The sequence below is a fragment of the Scophthalmus maximus genome, chromosome 12, assembly GCF_022379125.1.
Source record: "Scophthalmus maximus strain ysfricsl-2021 chromosome 12, ASM2237912v1, whole genome shotgun sequence".
In the NCBI taxonomy this organism is placed as follows: domain Eukaryota; kingdom Metazoa; phylum Chordata; class Actinopteri; order Pleuronectiformes; family Scophthalmidae; genus Scophthalmus; species Scophthalmus maximus.
In genome coordinates, this window is record NC_061526.1 from 3,291,575 (window position 1) to 3,312,176 (window position 20,602).

At 39.6% G+C, this 20,602-nt stretch overlaps 1 protein-coding gene across 2 annotated transcripts in view; it reads left to right on the plus strand.

Annotated features, from left to right (window-relative positions):
* The window catches only part of LOC118317227 (phospholipid-transporting ATPase ABCA1), a 161,211-nt gene extending 151,151 nt beyond the window's left edge, over positions 1-10,060 (plus strand). For both annotated transcript variants that reach the window (XM_035645757.2, XM_035645748.2), the window contains exons 51-52: positions 1,697-1,940; positions 7,558-10,060. In XM_035645757.2, coding sequence (XP_035501650.2) covers positions 1,697-1,940; positions 7,558-7,686 — 373 coding nt within the window. In that variant the 3' untranslated portion in view covers positions 7,687-10,060. The remainder of the gene's footprint in view (positions 1-1,696; positions 1,941-7,557) is intronic.
* Positions 10,061-20,602: the final 10,542 nt, after the last annotated feature.

The following is a 20,602-nucleotide window of genomic DNA, read 5'->3' on the forward strand; positions in this document are numbered from 1 at the left end:
TCAGAGTTCCATGGGGGATGCGTTTGATCACCCGTGGTGTGGAGCCCCTGAGAAGATCACAGTGCAAGCACAGTTCTCAGATCCTCCCTATAAGCTGTAGGCAGGATGTGGAAAGATTGCATTGTACCGGGTCTGTTGCGTCATGCAAAATGGAAAATTGTCCAGTTATTGCTGCAAATTGAATATCTTGTATATTTTGAGATGCTGTTATTTGATATCAGGTGTCGGTATCACAATGCTAACACCACCATCTTAACATGACTCTCTAATTTTCTCACCTAAGGCTTTTGACAGGACCTGTTGTAGAAGGAGAGGTCATAGGTTATGGTTATCTTGAAGTCGCAGGTGATTGGATCAGATGTCTGCACCTGTAAATGTGCAATAGATCACATACTTTCGACATCCTGCATAATGCAAGAAAATTCTTGCCATTCTATGTGCTTTGGCATGATGTATTCCTGAAAGTATGATTTAAAAGGCATGTATGCAATTCTTAATGGAAATGAGTTTTAAGCAAATTCAAATAGTGTATGCCTCGTTACACAATTCTTCCACTGTGGATCTTCATTTTCAAGCAGTCATGCTTTAACTAAAGGGAGTCTGCTACCCATAGGGTCCAGTCATTGTGCTTCTCAGCACCAGCGGAGAGCTTCACTTTCCGTCTCACTCCCTTTGGGATCGTGCAGGCCTGCAGTTTATTCACCATATCGCTAATTGCCACTAAGGGGGCCTGTGACTCTCGTTGCATGTAGCTCTGTACTAGCCCACAATGGACATTTCCTTGAGTAAATCCAACATTAGGGAATTAATTAGGTAGAAAACAATGGGTCACAAGAGTGCTAATGGCAGAATAACAGGGCATAGTCTTATTTAGTGCTCACCAGACGTAGCATACAAATGAGAAGTTGCAGAATGCTAATTAGCTTTAGAGTTCAGCTATGGCCCATTTTCATCTGTGAGAACATTTCATGACTAGGATGTTGTTTTACCAGGAGAGCATGTTTTGACATATTTCAAAAAATATAGTTGTTCAATGACACAAACATTCATATGTGCTCTGCATTACGCATCATTTTCTTCTCATATAATATATGTTTTTTGCTTTGTTTTCTTTTTTAAGATTCTTAAGACAATTGTTTTTCATGTTCAGACAATTTCAGCAGGAATAATTGATCACGGCCAACTCAGGACAATGAAACAGGCTGTAAATTCCACATTGACGTGATCCTGACATGATTAGCTAACAGTTGTCCATAACACTGAGCAACATTAACATTCTTTTTGGGTCGCAGCTCATCAAATGTTAATCCATTATTCTCCTTTTTGGTCTGTTTTGGTTACTACCAACTCCTGGATGAACTGATATCTTCTCTTTTCTAATTCAATTAATACATTCTTTTTCATTGGGTGATTGATCGCAAAGCTTGAACAGTTTATCCATCAGTACTTTGTTATACTTTTGATGTCAAGTTGCTTTTGCTCTCAATAGCTTGTGTGACTCACCTTTTCATCAAGCTCACCACATCCAGGAAACCTGAAATGGCTGGGAAAATATGAGACCAATGTTTTTATCCTAATTTCCTCCAGTACATAACACTTATTCATCACACATGTAATGACCACTCCAATTCGGTAGTGCATGTGTTTTTGCACTCCTTTTTTTAACTGAATGCTTATTTGAGGATGCTCTTTCTAGATTTGGTGACGGCTACACAGTGATCGTGAGGGTTGGTGACTCTCCTCTTGCCTTGAAGCCAGTCGAGGACTTTGTCCAGCAGACCTTCCCAGGCAGTGTCCTGAAGGAGAAGCATCACAACACACTGCAGTATCAGCTGCCATACACACAGGGGGCTTTGGCCGCCATCTTCAGCCAGTTCACCAGCCATCAGCAGTCGCTGGCTCTGGAGGACTACTCTGTGTCACAGACCACTCTGGATCAGGTAAGGTCCATACAAATTGTGTCTGTCTCACATTTTTATAACTTACTAATTTACTGTTTTATCGTTATGTCCTGCGAGCTTTTGAAAGCACACCTGGAATGAATCTTTAGATTTAGATTTTGGAAACCCTGACATTTTCTTAATACATTGTGCCACACTACAAATACAGTACCACGCACTGTAGCTGATCATGAAATATTAACTAAGAATGTTATTATTTGTCCCAGGTCTACATTGTCTCAGATGAACAAAATGACAAATATCATTCATCCATTGTTACGACTATAGAAAGCAGGCAGTACATTTATCACAATCTCATGGTCCCCACTATCAGAAACTATAGCAATACAATTGGAAAACATATTAACAAGAGTCCTTGCTTTGTGAAGACTTGCATTGTACAGTTATAGTAATGCATTAGGAAAAAAATTTCCAATGATCAAATTAGACTCAGGCTCCATAATATGATAAACATATCTGGTTTGCCTTGGGTATTAGTAATCTGAACTGGAAACTTTATTTTTTCCAAAGGTTAGGTCAAGGAGCAGATGCAAAAAAAAATTTTTATTCAAATATACTACAGTATCTATCTAAATCCAAACGGGGAAGCTGTTTGTTCTGTACTTTGACACATAAAAGTGGAGCTGAGCATGGAATTGGAGTTGTTCAGTCATTGTGACATAATCACAACTGTGATTATGCCAAAATAAGAGTTTTAACTGATTTCAGCTCAAACAGAAGGAGAGGATGCATGATTTGACTCCAACTTTGTCCTCTGACATGAGCTAAATTTAGACTGAAGGGTATCTGGGGCCATGATCCATTGTCCTACGTTACTTCTGCGGAGTAACAACTCAGTTTAACAGATCATTAGGTCATTAATCAATGCATTCAGCATTTTAAGTGCTCACCGTTAATGCAAGTCTGCTCATTTCATGATAAGATTTAAAGATCCATTTCTGCCTACACATTGTCTTCTCCCATTTAGGCTGTCAGACTGACCAATGAGGACTACAGAGTTTTGTGTAGCCATAGTTCAGCCACCAGGTTCCAGTATTGATCAAGACTGAGATTATATATATATATACACACACACATACAATGTTCCCCCCAGACAGAGCCCATATTTTATTTCAGCCCAAGTGCGCCGGCTGGCCCTGATTGTTGAGATATGGACTGGCTTCACCTTGTGTTTTCGAAATGGCCCCGGGGACCTGATACAATCAGCATGAGTGTGTCTGGTCTTGCAAAGCCCACCATTAGCTCAACAGCAGACGACCAGGTGGGAGGTGAGGATGACCTCCGAGGGGTCCAGAAGGGTCATCGCTCCACTCAACCATGCAGGAAAAAAAGATACTCTTCTTGGGTTAAAAATAAATAAAAAATCCAGACAGAGATGTGAGTGAGTGAGTCAGTGATTGAGGGATTTAGCAACACAATGCTTAATCAAGATAAAATCTTTTTTGCGGCATTAGTTAGATATCATTTCCCCTTCAGCGGGTGATGAGACTAAATGTAAAGCTGAATGCTTTAACCCCTTTTGGTTTTCTAAAGGATTCTTAGCATCACGCTGATTATGCTCTACAGATTGTTTTTGTTATTAATTCAGTCATACTATTAACTCCAGCCTTGCGTTCATTTCTATTTTTCTTTTTTTGTGAACTTGCCCCACATTCTGCACTGGTCAATATTTACCAGATCAGAGGTAGTAAATAAATCATACATCGACCAGGAGGTCACAGAGGGGACGACAGGAGAACCTGTTGAAACCTCGACAGTCACCTTTCAGCTGGTGATTTATATAGGAGAGCCCTGACCTATAGTATAACACCCGACTTGAACTACAATTAATATTGATCCACACAGCCTGGAGCTACGGCGATCACGCTGATGGCCAAGACAGTGTCAAAGAGACGGAGCATTTGAAAGGAAAATGTGACTTTCTAAAATGTCTTTTAGAAGCAAGTATTTGCTGCTTTGTGTGGGGACAATGGTCCACACTGTCACTTCTGCATCAGTGAAACCGCTGAAAGGCTCATCACATGCACTTTCCAACTTTATGTTTAACTCAAATGTACTTGAATGTTTAAATGTTGAGATGTTCTTCATGTGATTTAAACGTGCAAAATTCTGCCATTGATAACTTAAAGAAATTATTTTCCAATCAAAATAACTGCCTGAGAAAGCCAACTTGAAAGAAGCTGGGGGGAATAAACTTCCATGCACTGTCTTGCTTACTACTGGTATAGCCAGTGATTTTCCCACATTTCTCACAGAAATCCTAGAAGGTTTAGGAGTATTTTGTCTGTTTTATTTAATTCAAAATATCAACAGTGGGTAAAATGACAATGTGTAATGTGAAACTGATCACTTATAGTCCCAAACTAAGAGATTTTCACCCAACTCTGCAGTTCCCATCGGCCCTCCAGAGCTGCTGAACATCTTTTGGCTCATTATTTAGTTTTTTTCTTCTCACAACTTTACAGTGAGCATAACCCACTGTATACCCATCAGGTGGACAGAAACATGACTCAGAATAATATTTTAATTGTACTGCTGCAAATGGCTCACAAAATAACTTAATATGGATATAATATATCAAGTGTTGCACTGCCATAAAAAAGACAGAAAATTAATTAGTGCAGCTTTTAACTGAGTCTTACAATACTCAATTCATTCCTAATAACTCATGCCTAATGAAGTTCAGGGACATGAACTCGTAATTGTACTGTGAACATTAAGAACATGTTTTGTTTCTTACTTAATTTAAATATATTTTCAATTACCACAAGTTATTCTAAGTTTAGTTGTCTTGTCTACTTTAAGAATAGCAGGCGGCAAAAGCAAAATCCCCCACCTCTGAAAAAAATTTGTAAGTTGGTCTAATATCATGGCAGAACATGAACATGACAATGATCTGTGCCATTTCACATTGTGCACAGACTCCTTTGATAAAAGGGGGGAAGGTAATTGGGTGATTCAATGTCCTTCACCTCCTCTGTTCTGCCTCAGCGGCCATCAAATAAACACCCAAATGCACCCTCTGAAATCTAATTAATGCCTGTATCCATCTGTTATTAAGAAAATGTCACTCAGTTGCACTGGTGCATGACTTTCAGGTCATGAATGGATGGTCGGCTAAATACAGAATGAACATCCCATCACAAAGCAGGGGATGGATTTACCATGGTCATCTCAGTCAAAAAATGCTGTCAACTGCACTATTAAAGCTCTTGCAGAAAGTTAGATACAAACAGTTCTCGTTCATTCTTTAGCAAAACCACACAGCCTTGACTATGAAAATGAAGTGCTGTGCATGCCTCAGCACATCAAGCCAGTATCCGCCAGTGGCAGGGTCAGAGGTGGAGAGAAATGGGCAGACAAATATATTTGTTGCTTCTGTCATTCTTATACTCTTACTCAATCTCCCCTGATATGATGTCTTGACAACTCTGACCTTGATACACTCTACTGATGGTCTCCCATCACACAAACAGAAGCATACTCTGGCCTTCGGCGTGCTGCGAGTTTGGCCAGCCTGCTCCACGATCATGCACATGACAGTTACTTTTGTCAAGCAGCTTTACACACGTAGGCGCCCCAGTTTCAACAAAATTATATTTGAACAAACAGTTGTTATTTGTTTGAATAAAAACAGTTCCCTTTGTTTTAAAATACAGTAGATGAAGTGGACCAAGAACCATAATTCACTGGAGGTGCAACAAATGGAATCCAAAATAACAATAACTTTACTCTTAAGTCTATGTGGAATAGTGAAAGAGCTTAACTTGCCTCTCCTTGTTATCATTCCCGTGTGCAGGGCTTTTATCCTGCAAATGCTTTAGATGCTGTGTGGGCAACAGATACAGTATGGTTATGTTTACTTGTACTGTGTTGCTTCTTGAAAAACTATTTGTGCTTTATCCTCCATAAAGAACAACTGGTAACCAGTTATTACCAGATTATGATTAAGAAAAATATTCATGTGCGCAGCTGTTTGATGACAGTTTGAGTGCAATAGAAGCATTTCAGTATTATTCCAAATAGAAGGTAGCAGATAACAAGTCGAGATCCCTAGAAGTCATGTCAGGCTTGTTATTATCTTCTTCAAAATAGAGACCGTCTCAAGGTACACCTCATCCCAATGCCAAGGACACGATGGTAACTCCGAACACCAACATAAAACATCCTCATCTAAGGCACTCCTGCAGAGGCCTTAAAACCTCCTAGGTCAACCCATAACTTTGGTGAAGCATTATATATATATACATCATACACAATAGTAAAAATATTGAAAGATGTTTTTTTTCTGTAAATTCTCCCACAGATTTACTCTCAAATCTATGTATTCAAGGTGTATTTAAGTCAAATTACATAATACTTAAAAATGATTAAATCATATAGTTCCCAAATAGTAGCTTGACATTTGGGGAAATAGCTTTATGTGCTTTCTAGCCAGGAGTTAGATGAGCAGATACCACTCGCATGTCTTATGCGTTAAGTATGGAGCTATGAGTCATGATGAATTAGCCTAGCTTAGCATAAAGACGAACAGCTTTGTGTAAAGTTACATATTTATAATCTAAAACTATGTTTTAAAGGTTAGAATTCACATGGGTGATGCAAATGCAACCAGTCCCTATTTTCGCTTACAAAGACCTTAGATATTTCACAGTAATGAGAAAGTTAACAAATCACTGTAAATGGCTAAGCACTGACTTTGTTTTAAAAAGGAAGTTTACAATTCTAATAATACTTTTTTTTGGTTTATAGTTAAATTACATTATCATACTGCAGATTATAGTCATTGGCTAATTACAAACAGACACTTCAAAGGCAGACAGGATAGATCCTTATTTTTCTGAGCTTCTCATAAACAAAACCATGAAAAGATTCTATTGTTCGTTTCTGTTCGTTTCAGCTTCCCCTTGAATTAATTCTCTGTCCCATTCAATTTGTCTATCAGTTTTAATCAAGGATTTAATTCATATGGATTTAGAGTAGTTTCCCCTTTGAAATGGTCTTGGTGCTTTTTTTATTTATTTTTCCCTTTGAGATTTTAAATACAATCTAATAATTCACATATCCTTTTATATTCACGCAGCCACTGAAAACCTTTTAATGAAAAAGCAATGCTCTTATCATTTTATACAATCCTCTTTGTTGCTTCGTTCTGCAGAGTAAAAGAAAAATCTCTGTGTAGATTTACCACAACAGACAGATAATGCTAGGAGAACAAAATCCTGGACTGCAGCGATGTTTACTGCACAATGAAATACACACAGCTTTTTTATGAAGGCCTGAAGATTGATTTCTTTTGACATTAAATGGGCATCACAGAGAGAAGAATGATTGTTTTATTCTCTTTCTTAGCTGGTCAAAGATGTCCAACTGACTTTCACTGTGTGAGCCCAGACGCCTTCTTGATGCTTCATAGCCCTTGTTTAGCAACTCATTGACATGCAACCCATTGTCTGCCCTGCTATCGTTGTTTATTTTAAAGGGAAAGGGAGGGTGGGTGGGCAGAAATGAGATGGGTCGAGAAATGTCCTCATGCCCTTAAATACTGTGTGTTTGTCTTGATTTAAGTACTTTCTTCTCATCATTAATATTCCAGGTCTTTGTGAATTTTGCGAGGCACCAGCAGGAGGAAGGGGAATCTCAGGGCTACAACAACCCCGTGGACACTTCAGATGAGCTGTCGCTGATGTCGTTGAAGACCTCCCAAGAAGCAGAGAAGGTGTAATGCCCACAAGAAAAGCATAACAGTTTACACCTACAGTGGGCCTGCAATATACTCTGGTCAGAATAGATTTTTTTTGTAATTGAATTGAAAATTGAGGGTTCATGAGTGATGCATTTGGCTCTAATTAATATATTTATGGTAGGCAGGCTTTTCGCAATTATCTTTAACTTTTAAATTTTGCACCCAGTGCAAAATTGCTTCACACTGACCAGCAATGATATGTAACAGTTCTGGGATGCAACAAATCAAAAACCTTGGAACTTAAACGTGTGGTGACACTGGATATCTACAACTGTAGCACAGATTATATTGTCTCCGCTCAGTGTGGACACCGTTAGATAAATAGAGCTGGATGTGGTTGCAATATTGCGTTTGACTTAATATACCTCAAGAGAGTACAAAGGCCAAATGACCAGTTGTTTACATTCGCCTTGGATTCTAATGATGTTTTCAGACCAAAGGTTGGCATGAGCCTACACTGTGATTATTACTGCCGTGTAACTGAAGCACTGCTACAAAAAAGTTGGATCACTTACTGTATGTCCACAATTTAATGACAATCTTTCAAAGAAAATCAACGGGCAACTAAAGAATCTTTTGTCAACACAAATAACAAAAGACTCAGTTTCAACCCTACACTGTGATTTCCTGACAGACAATCCAGTCATTGCTGCTAAGCAGAAATGATTAATAACAACTCTGTCAGATGTGTTGGCTTTGAGTGACTCAATGAGCCTCCAATCAGCTGTAGATGGTGTTTAATGAAAGACGTTGAGGTCACAGCAGTGGGGGAAATGCACATTCAGTGAGAGTCAACCAGCTTTCAGATGTGTTACGTTTGCAAGAAAGGCAACTCATCTCGTGTGTGTGTGTGTACCAACAACAGCTTACAGACAACTTCTATTGCTGCAGTTAATGCAGTAATCAGTGATAAACTTTACCTCTTAGAATTTTTTTTGTCATAAGGCATTCTGGTATTGGCTCTGGCATATTGATCTGAGACCACCAGAGACCGATGCCAGAACTCTGCTGATGAAGTGAATATCTTTTGTCACGGTGTGCCTTCTAAACCCCCAGTGGTAATACTGGGGGTTGCATAGCAATGTGCCTTATCTGCAATGTTAAGGTGTGTTATGCAAGAATATAGACCATTTATATTGCAATTGACCCTTTCAGTTACTACTGCTACTGTTGTCAAACTTCCCTTATATATGCTGTTTAGAATGAAATTAGTAGCACAGTTACCTCTCAAAATCAATAGGACTATCTGGAAAAATGGGTCTGTGTGGTGAACAGAGTTGGTATCTTACCAACATCCTAAATTACAACGATGGCATGTTGTTTTATAAGCCATAGCTAGCTATCCATTTGAGCTAATGCCATCTCTCTTTTTGTGCCTCCAGTTGAGTCAACCTAAAATAAAAACCCTGTAAAAGGGTTTCAAATATATAAACGGCTGACGGCTTCACATGATATTATGCTATACTGAAGTCAAAGCTTCAGTGTCCAAGGAAATAGTTCTACATCCTCACCAGTTGATGATCACTGGGAGCAGGTTAGTCCAAACATAAGGTTTTTGTTCTTAATTCTGCTACAGGACAGAGGGTAAAAAAAAATGAGTTCACATAGTTGTTGTGATTGTCACAAAGGGACCTGGAAACACAAACCGTTTTAGATAATGATATGACCTCTTGGTTTACACTGTACTGTAGGGTTAGGGGGTTAGGGGTTAGGGTTAGGGTTACTCAGACCAGGGGAATAATCTGCTTGGTAGCAGGCCTGTTATATATTGTCATGGTTGCTAAGATATGATTGGACAATCAATGCTTGGAGGGGATTTTAGAGAACGGTCCGTTGTGACAGGGAAACAGCCATTTATAACTTTATATTTTTATTTATATTTTTTTTCTGTCATTTAATTGATTTTTTTAAAACTAAATTATAATTAGAGTGTTTGTTATATGTACATATATTGTTTTCAAAGGTTAGGACCAAATAAATCTCAAATTGTAAGATATTTGTTTGTAGCTACATTGAGACTGTACTGTACATCATTGAGAGATTGTAATTGTCGTAATGGTTTGAAACTAGGGGTGCCACGATAAAAGAAATTTGGTTATCGGTTCTAATCCCACCACAATTCTCGATACTAAATTCAATAACGCATCTTTACTACACTTTGCACTTAATTCAGGAAATTAAATAGTTTTCCAGTTTGCCCATCACATGTGTTTTTTACTGTCAAGAGTGTGACATAATTTGTATGCTGTGCTAAGACATTTACTATCATGCAATCCAAATAATAATGCATCCTCTTTGTACTGAACATTACTTCATACAAAGACAAATAATTAAACATTTGCACAAATTGTAATTCGACTCTGACTTTATTATTTGTAAATTGTCTCTTTAGTTCAACTTTGTATATACTGTTTTATTATCTCGTCCCAACTTTCACTCCATCTTTCTTTCTCTTTGAGTCCGGCTTTCAGTTGCAGGTTCACATTTGTTCATCCTATAACTCAGACCAGGGGAATTCAGACTGCACTACAGAGGGTAAGACATTTTGTTTCACTTTAAGCAGAATGGCCTCTATTCAAAGCAGATGAAACATTTGCTCTGCCAGATGCCTGAAAATGAAATAAATCTCATATTTACACACTTTAAATATGTGGTGTTTTTTATTCATATATTTATGACTTTTTCCCCCCAGCAAATTTAAAGGTAGTGTGCCTAAGGTTAAAAACTGTTGTTTTCTCAATTTGATTCCAATATCATAAAATATGTATCTCTTGTTTTGGTGGACACTGTTAATAATGTACTATGATGACTTATTTTTATGTAAATTCAAAAACACTTCCGATGCCAATTCCCAACATTTTCCTCCAAAATGAATAAACAATGGAACCTCAACAGATCTAAGTGTATGCTCTGCTTTTCGGTCTAAATTTATTGTTTTTTTGTTTTCCCCCTTAGGTACAAATGTATTTGGGTGTTTTTGCTTTTGAGTGGCAGTCAGATGTAAAAAAGTGTGTCTTACTGTATTTAACCTGGCACGAGCTTTCACCGTGTATTTTCTTGGCCCACAGGAACATGCTGTTAACAATCCTCCAGTGCACAGGGGGTATCAGTTAGCTGAGGTTTTTTGTTTGTTTTGTCTTTTATCAAGAATGCCACAATTTTGCCAGTTCGAGTTTGTCAAATGTGATCACTTGCAGGCTTTGTCTGTTTAGTTTCATTTTACAGTAAAAAGAAAATATTTTGCCTGTTGGTTGAATAATGTCATGAGTTGCAGTCCAAGTTTGAGAAGTTCATGTTTATTTAGTGTGTTATGGTACGGTCTGACAGTTTGAATGACTTACTTAGTTGTGTCACATTATGAAAGATGTACTAAATGCCAATCTGAATGGAAAAAAAATAAGTATGATATTATTATACTTTATGTGCAGGATTATTGGTTGAAGTTATTTTTGTGTTTTATTTCTATTTTTATTATTTACTTGACTCATTCTTCTCAAAACTGCCAGACACATATTTCCCACGTACAGTCAGCAATCTCACGTAAGGCCAACTTTATTTCTTTGACTTGAGAGTCTTGAGTTAATGTTTGGGCTTCCTACATGTATCACACCACCTCTCTTTCTTTACTCAGAGTGCTGAGCTCTGCGGGCACACTGCCAGAGGCAATCAGCCAGGTGGGAACCTCGCAGAGGTGATAAAAACTCCGGTCTTAAGGTAAGATTGCTTGTCGCATTCCACCATTATTCTCTCGCACATTTCATCCCAGTGTAATACGTAGGAGTTTTACGAGCACAGGTTACATTACAGATCAGGAGAGTTGGGTGTGTAGGACTGAGTGGGCAGTAATTTATTTGAACCATTGATTCTATCCCTGCAGTGATTCTACAATATATATGTACATGGAGAGCAACACCCGTAGACCAAACTACTGAAGGCCTTTCATGAAGTATTTATTTAGTTGTCTGTCATCTGCAATAGCCACTAGTTTTTAAAGAAAATTTCACTTTCTGTGCAGAAGTGAACATTGTTATCTGGCATGAAATGATAGAGTGGACAGATGCAGCCAGAAACGGCAGCTAACAATACATGAAAGGCATTTTCCATTTCGAGTAATTGACTGCTGAATCCATTTGTGTGTGATTTTTGATGTTAGTTGAGCTGTTGAAAATTCAGGGCTTTTGGATCACGTTCACAAACAACCACAACTTTAGTCTGATGAGACTTTCTTTGTATTTCGAACTGTACACTTTTTCACATGACTTGACATTTTGCCAATCTCATTGTCAAGTTCAAGAATACAGTAATAGACATTGTCCGTCGGAATGGGAAGCTTACAGGAGTTAGAGGAGATTCAATGATGTGCTCGACAGACGAGCTTCATGGACAGCTCCTGCTCTTGTTCAGACTGTAATCGCCCTCTGTGCTCTGACTTTGCTGTTCTTGCTTCAGGGTACCTGTTATACGCTGCCTGGAATATGTAGTAATGTGGAGCACTGTCTCTGTTCATCTCAATGCTATCAAACTGTTAGAGACACTTCAAAAGGAACTTGGACTATTTTAATCTGTCTTGATTGATTTTTGAAATGAACTTTTAACTTTAATGCTTGTGCCGCGATGTTGTGCTTATCATTTTCCTTTGTCACAGCCTTAGGCTGCTGCTTGGTGGCGTAGTGGTTAGCACCTTCGCCTCACAGCAAGAAGGTTCTGGGTTCGAATCCTGGTTCAAACCAATCAGGGCCTTTCTGTGTGGAGTTTGCATGTTCTCCCCGTGTATGCGTGGGTTCTCTCCTTGTTCTCCGGCTTCCTCCCACAGTCCAAAGACATGCAGAATGGAGTTAGGTTCATTGGAGACTCTAAATTGACCATAGGTGTGAATGTGAGAGTGAATGGTTGTTTGTCTCTGTATGTGGCCCTGTGATAGGCTGGCGACCTGTCCAGGGTGTACCCCGCCTCTCGCCCAATGTCAGCTGGGATTGGCTCCAGCCCGCGACCCTTAATGATAAAGGAGTAGACGATGAATGAATGAATGAACAGTCTTAGGCTGCAACAATTTGCCATTGGCTTTATCATAAACTCGACTGACTTTACATTCATTGATTAAAAATGGCTTTATGTCATTTTTATATTTACTACTTAGTTTAACTTTGGAGGCCAAAAAAGTACAGTGTATATACATTAGAGATTATGACATTAGAGACTATATAAACAAATACAGACAAAATATATCATGACATTTTGGGAAATAATTTATGTTTTCAAACTCAACTTTTTTAGTCTTTTAACTTTAAACCTTGAGACACTTTTATCAAGGGTCAATTTTATATAATTTACTTAAAAATGTCCTTTTCCAAATAACCATTTTATTTCATAGTCTTCATCTGCAAGTATTGACAAACTGGACGGAGCCCGTTACTGTACAGTGTGTGATTATCTGCCAGTTCAGTCAGACAAAAGCTAATAACATAGATGTCATTTATTTACTCAATTGATTTTCAAATTGTTTAAGAATTAATTATAAATGAATTGTAAAACGCCTGGAACACAAGGTGTAGTCTGGTGCTGCTTAATTAAAAAATGACCTACGTGGCACTAAATCCCTCTATGATAGCTTGTTATCAGCAAACATTAAGATAATACTGATATCGTTACTGTAAGATTCAAAGCCACACTGTTGTGTTTTTTTTAACATATTCACTATATTTTTGCCATGTTTTGCATTATTTAAACCATAAAACATTTGGAAAATACATTGACTCTTATACTGTCAGTCCTTGTACTGATTGCACGTTAAGTCATTTCGATGCACTACATAATAGAGATGTGTCCACATTTCCAGCAGTGGGCCCATAATGTTTCATGCTGTTCCAGATTAAGTTGCATGTGGATTTTGATATTAACCCCGCTGCTGTTGATCTGGAGGCATTTTTGATGAATACAGTACATACTGTAGCTCACTAATGCAGTAAAACAAGATGAACGGGTCTGTCTCAGTTTCCCAGTTGAGATTCTTCTGCTTCCTCTTGTTTTATATTTTTTGCTACATTCCGATATAAAACACACATGGAGTTCACATGCCCTGTGGCAAATAGCAATGTTCTGCCTGAAGCGGCTTTGTATGTAAAAGGAAGAAGTTGATATCGGAAGATTGCTTCCACACATCCCTCAAATCGGAGTGAAAGTTTGTTGTGATTACAAAGCAATTTTGAAACAAGGTTATGATTATGAACTTACTTTAATGACTTGTTATTTATGTATGAAGTTATTTGCTTGCTTTTTATCTTCATAAAACTGCTTAAAGACCTTGCTCTGCAGAGAGAGAGAGAGAGAGAGAGAGGTAGGGATGTGCAAACAGTGCAATTATGAAATGGTGGTTTTGGCATATTTAGTGTGCACAATTCAGTTTTTAGCAGAAACCTAATGACTAATGGTTCTTGCATTACCAAAATATGAGCAATGCTGGGCTTGTACTAATATGTTTTCCATGAAGTATTATCTAAAGCTCAATGTGAGCAAGTGGAATGTGTGTGCAGGCAGTATATATTCTGTGGTAATGAATGTCTCCCAGAGCAGACCCCAGTGTGTGACCCTGTCTGCAGCTGCTGTAAAATATCACTGTTGTCTTGTGGGAAAGCTTCTCCTCTCCTCCTCCACTTAATTGCCTTTGTTGACATTTTTATGCATGCATGTCACGCTAAACTCTCCATCTTGTCGGCCAGTTTGATTTAGAGGACGAAAATACCATCTCCTCTCTCTTCATCCTGTCCTTTTTTTCCCAGCTCACCGCTTTTAAGTAATTTTTTTCCGAGATTCTCTTTGTGTTTGGCCCTGATATTTCTGGTTTTATTAAGTTTGGGCTGTTTCTTTAATCTCTAAGCTTTTCTCTGACGTAGAGGGGATGCTGCAAAACTCGCAGTTGACTGCATATGCAGAAATCTGTATGCAGCGCTGCTGTGGACTATTTTGAGCAAGTTCAAAGCTTTATTGTTTCCACTATATGTGGGTGCGTCACCCCGGTGGAAGTTTGTGTGAAGGTATCAGGGGGTTGTGATGACGCATCCTGTGACAGGGTTCAGACAGGGCGGCATCAAAAGTTGCTCTGATGACTAAGTATTATCACACTTTTGGTCTACAGCCTTTTGTGTAACAGCCTCCCGCCACGCTGAGGCTTCATCCTGAGTCAGTAAAGTTTATTTAGGATAGCACTACACTTTCAAAGAGCAAAGTCACAAAAGTAAAATAATTTAATACAACACCTTAAAAGTAGTAAGGGCTGAGCGATGACGAGGGTTCAAGTTTGCTGCATGGACCTCGATTCCCTTTAGATTGGCGCTCCTGAACATAACAACACTGCTGCCAAGTCGGAAACCTTTCTCAGTGCCTTCCAGCGATTCTTCAGCTGCTGTCTCCAAAGCTGCACTGCTTGTATTTGCCGAGGGTGGTGGGTGGTGAGTCGCTGTCACGTCACTGTCACGGCACTGTCACGGCCGATTCGGTGAGTCGCTGTCACGGAACCGTCAGACATGAACTGTCTGGTGCGGTGACTGATTATGGCCATTTTAATAATTTAGCTTTCTTCCAGTCACCTTTGCAGTCGGTGTTGAATTACTTTCCCTCCCGACTCATTAGATAATGTCTGCTTTTGATTTGCTTAGTGCATGCATGTGGGGAGTAGGGGGGGTGGTTGATTATTACACTGTCACATTTATACCTGATCAACAAACATGATCAACAGTTGAATCAAGTCAAGTACTTCACTAATTATTAGTGGATAAACAATTCATACACAGTAAAAAGATTCACTGATGGTTTCCTGGCCTTTCACTTCAATTTTCTCTCCCCAAAGAAACCGAATTCACAATTCATACAATGAAATTGAGTAGAGTGCTGGAGGGATGGCCAACAAGGAAGTTAGAATCATTCTGGTTCCCTCAACAAAAAAGAGGGATATCTTTGTGTTGGCTTTGATTCTTTGCAGAAAATCAGATCTCCAATTAGTAAAAGTTCTCGATACTTACACGTTTCACAAAATAATACCTTTTACATTGTTTTTAAGCCTTAATACAATTGCCAGCAGTAAAAAAAAAGTTAATACCAAACTACACTACTGTCACATTACTTCAATGTCACCAATGCTAAGCTTCCAACCCCTTCCAACTTGTAATTGGATTTGACACTCTTACCTCTTCAGCATTTCAGCATTTCTTCTTAGAAAGTCAGTAATGGTTTGTAAGAGCACAAGGATAAACACAAAGAGGCTTAAAGGGAGGGTAGTGAGTAGATTGATTTAAGCCATGATGTTTATTGTTCCTGACAACCTCTGTCGACTCATTTAGTCACTAACTCTAAGACCTGTAAAGGGTTAAAAAATAATCACACTTGGGGTATTTATTGATGTATTATTATTATGTTGTAAAAATGTCTTGAACTTATTTTAACCACAGACCTTTATTTCAGGCATCTAATCATAAATCAACAAAGCAAACTATAAGAATAAACCTGGAAGAAATGTACTGTTTTCTTTGCCTGACATGTTTTTGGCAATCATCTAAATAACTCCTTGTTCAATGTCAAAATCTTGTGCTCAACTAACCACCCCAGCCACGTCAAAACTTCCATGTAAGAATGTAAAACTTCATGGACTGAAAAAAAAAAAAAAAAATGGAAAAAACTGCCACTTAACACAATCAAGGCAGCAATTACATTTTCTTCCATCCACATTTGGAACGATTTAGAAGTAATCAGTAAAACACAATTTTTAGGACACAGACGTGAATTATCTTGATTTATTTTACTTTCTGCGGTGGTGTGAGAAAGGACTTTTTTCCCCGTGTGCTTAAATTCACAATGCCAAAAGTGATTCAGGGCTCAGCAGCAAAACTCACATGGACTTGTAATTCATTCATCTGCTGGACAGAGTTTGTGTACCCTGTCGTCCAGAAAGGTTAGAGGGTTTGGCAGTTGGGGGAGTCAACTTTTAATCTGAATCTAGTTCCTGCAACATCAGAAATTCCTGTTGGATGTCCATATGCCGTGCTCTGCTATAAATTACAGTTACTGACGTCCGAGTCAGAACGTACAAAGAAAATTTTAATGTATATATAAGTAATAATAATAAGTGTAAATCCGTCCCGTCAGGCAGTGTTGTATATTAAAAACACTACGTGCTTGGCAGAGTCGTCTGACAGCTGCTGTCCCTGTGTTTCCTCCCCGAATCCTCCTCCATCATCTAGTCGGGTGTGTTTTATCGTGTTGTCTTGTTCATTACAGAGTGCCTTGAAGTCTCAACGGTGGCGGTGACTTTGTGTGTAATATTGCCTGGAAAGTGAAACACTTGCTTGAAAGGGCACCAGCGAACTCGTAGACAATAGAGGCAGAATAACGAGCGGGCTTCTCACTGCCTGTTGCCACTTCAAAACCTCACTCTCAAATAGGTTGGTGAAGTGGCTCGGCTTGCCGGCAAGGTTGCTAGAGGGGGGAAGGGGAGTGAAAGAGAGGGGGAAAGGAAAACTGAAGGAGAGTTCAAGGCCCAAACACTCTCAAACCCGGCTGTCTCCCCCCTCTCACTTTCTACAGCCTCCCAGTGCTTTCCAATCTGTGTTGTTGCTGGGCATGCTCCACTCCCAGTGTTTATCTGACATCATGAAGCGCCTCGGCTTCCCCCATTCCGCTCACAGCCCAAACTCTTCCGAGTTGCACACACACACACACAAGCCAGCTCGGCAGATGACAAAGCGCTGCTGAGCCTGTCGACGGATCCATGTGGCTCCCAGCATGCTTTGCCATCAGCACGTCACCTACCTGGTCTGGCACGCACTCAGCCCCGGAGACCACCTCATTATTCACTTTGACAGGGTTTTATGACCCGGCAGCTATGCCCAGACTTGTTCTGGTCGCACGAGCAGATGCTTGAACCTGTAGCTGTGGCAGTGTTATCAAACTGCAACCGAACATGGAGGCATAAACCTCGAAAGTAAATAAACAGGGAGACGAATGGGTCGGTTGGGGTTGTGATCCGAGTTGAGTGGAGTTGTCAGTGGTGGGTTGACTTAGTTGTCAGGATTTGAAGCTTGGATTGTTATGCTGTGCAGGGTTTGGGGTTAAAACAAAGCCAGGAAAGAACTTATTAATGCAGCACACACATCTGCCTGCAGGTGCATGCTGATCAGCCAAGCTTGATTGAGCGCAGGATGATTCACCCAGGCCTTAATTTTGACGGAGCAATTCAGGGCTGCACTTGAAGAGCCACCTTGCCATCCCTTTGGTCTCTAGTCTCCTCATGAAACACCATTTGCAGCTTTTTGCTAAGGACTGTGCCATCACAAGCCCTAAATTTGCCACAAGCAAGGGTTTTTCCCCCCCTCCTCACAATATATTTCTCCTCCTTTAAATCAAATGAGGTTTGACCTTACCACCGTCGGAATACAAAGTAGACAAGACGCAGGACCCCTGTCTCAAAGCCAGATCCGAATGGGTTTCCACAGCTTGTAAACTAACTGTATCAGCACCTTGCACTCTCTCAAATGTTTACCATCACTATACTTTGCTGCATCAGGGAAAAAAAATGTTAAGGACACAAAATCGCTGACCTTCAAAATGCTGCAGCAGCTGGACAAATCCCTCAAATAATCCTTGTTTCCTTATGAGATAACTGAAGGCAGAGTCTGACAGAGGCCAGCATTGATATACTCATGAAACGGAAATGTAAGATTAGTTTGTCATGATGAAATTATTGTAATGCTCTATCAAAACAATCTTTTGATATCACCAATTGATTTACATTTTGAAAACTCCCTCCTCCTTTATTTTTTCCAATTCCAACTTCCCGTTAATATGAGAAATCACAGAATTCAGAACTACTCTTTTGTGTGTGTAAAAGAAAAGTTTTCTCATAACGTCAACGTCAAACTTTCACATTAATCATGACTTTGCTTTGGCCTCTCACAGAGGACGTTGTTCTCAAATTAGTATCACAGTGTAGCTTCCAATTTAAAAGGCTATTCACCGCATTAAGAAAAACCTTAACAAAGGCTTAGCCAGAAATCATGATAAACGTCTCTTACTGTTTTTGCTGTCTCTCTAAGTTTCTTGTGCAGACCTTTGCTGCAATATAAGCTTAATGTTTCATACAATGTACTTGGATTCATCTTCTGTCTCAGTACTTGAATAAAAGTAATGCTGACAATGCTCTTCCTTGTTGTGTAACAAACAGGAAAGAGGAAGTTACAGTAATAAGCCATGTGGACTTAACATGACACATTTGCCCCTTGTTGAACACATCCTGGTTCCCGTACCTACTGATGAGTGACTGTACTGATCATAGTGCAAAAGTATTAAGTATAATTGTAGTAGCCTTCAAAGTCATTGTATCAGTTACAGAAGCTTTATGAAGGGGAAAAAAATTGGGATGGGCAAGTGGTCTCACACCATTGGAACTCCAGAAAGGGGAAAAAAATTGGGATGGGCAAGTGGTCTCACACCATTGGACCTCACTGTATGTACAACAGAGAACAATGTCCCGCTGTGTGTGCGTGTGTTCACTTCCAGTAAAAGGCCAGGCCAATCGATCAGCAGGGGCTTAACAGCTTTAGTCAAAGAGCACATTCCTGCTCGCTGCTCTTTGCTCTGTGGGCTTCCTTTGCCGTGGTTGTTCCAACGCTGAATTCAAATGTCTTGACTCTGGGGGCGCAGACTGAGTCCTGCTGGACTAAGATTTTAGGACGTCTGACTGAACAGCCCTCGTGAAAACATGAATTTGCAGGGATACTAAGCCGCTCAGAAAGACAGAATTGAACAAACAAAGCTGTGATCAGTTTAAAGACTAGTGTTAAAGGATTTTCCTTTTCTCTGAAAATGTGGCATTTGCATCATCTTGGGAAATCCAGTCAACGGCAGTATGAATAGCCACGTGCCAGACATTTTAATATTCAACCTGACACCAGATGGACATTATTAGCTCCCTGAAGAACATTTTCCTGTCTTTATTCCAAAGGCAAGAGCAGGCCCCTGTCACCTGATGTCTTCTATGATCACATCAGCAGAGCTGTCAACTGCGTAAAATCCCACTCGTGGTCTACAGGCGAGCAGACTCTCTGGAAGTCCGCTCTGAGCCCACACCAAATATTCGCATGAGAGCCCTGGCAGACTAGATGAATTTTGGCAGAGGCCCGCGCTAACCTCTCTGCAAAGCCCGCAAGTCAGCAAGTCTGGGCGAGTGTGGACTTTCTGGATTCAGCACGTCTTCTGTCTTTACCCCCTCGGGTTGTCTTACTGCATCTGAAGCCCGCAAGGAAACAAGGGGCCTGAGCAGAGATACTCAGCTCGAGTGAGTGACTTCAGCTTTGTGCCTAAAATCCCGGAATCCCTGACGTGCTCAGGGTTTTTGCTCATGATGCCTTGAATGTGAGAGACTGATTTATGTAAAAGCTTTGCAACATTATTCTATAAACTTGTGCATGAACAAATTGTTTCGTTTTTTAAGTTAAACTTTGAGCTTTCTAGTAGTAGAAGTGAACACAATCTCTATACTGATCCAAAATTATCCACATCATAGATGAGTGCACTTGATTGTGATGGATTTTAATAGTATCATAAAACACTGATAACTGTTACTGTTACATGTGTGTGTGTTAAGGGGCAGCAGGTTAATTATTTGCAATAAAAACAATCTCTCCTGCTGCTGTGGATGCACAAAAAAATGCTAAAATGTACAGTAGCAAAGCAACAAATAGCTTTGAAATCATGACCAGATTGATTTTCTTTTTGGAGTCAGGCAATTTGCTATCAATTCATTATTAGATCTCCCGGTGTTACAACCTGTGCATGTTCTTATCTTAACGTTGCTGTTAGACAGTTAATCAAACCACTTTACTTGTCAAATGCGTCACCTGAAGCTGAG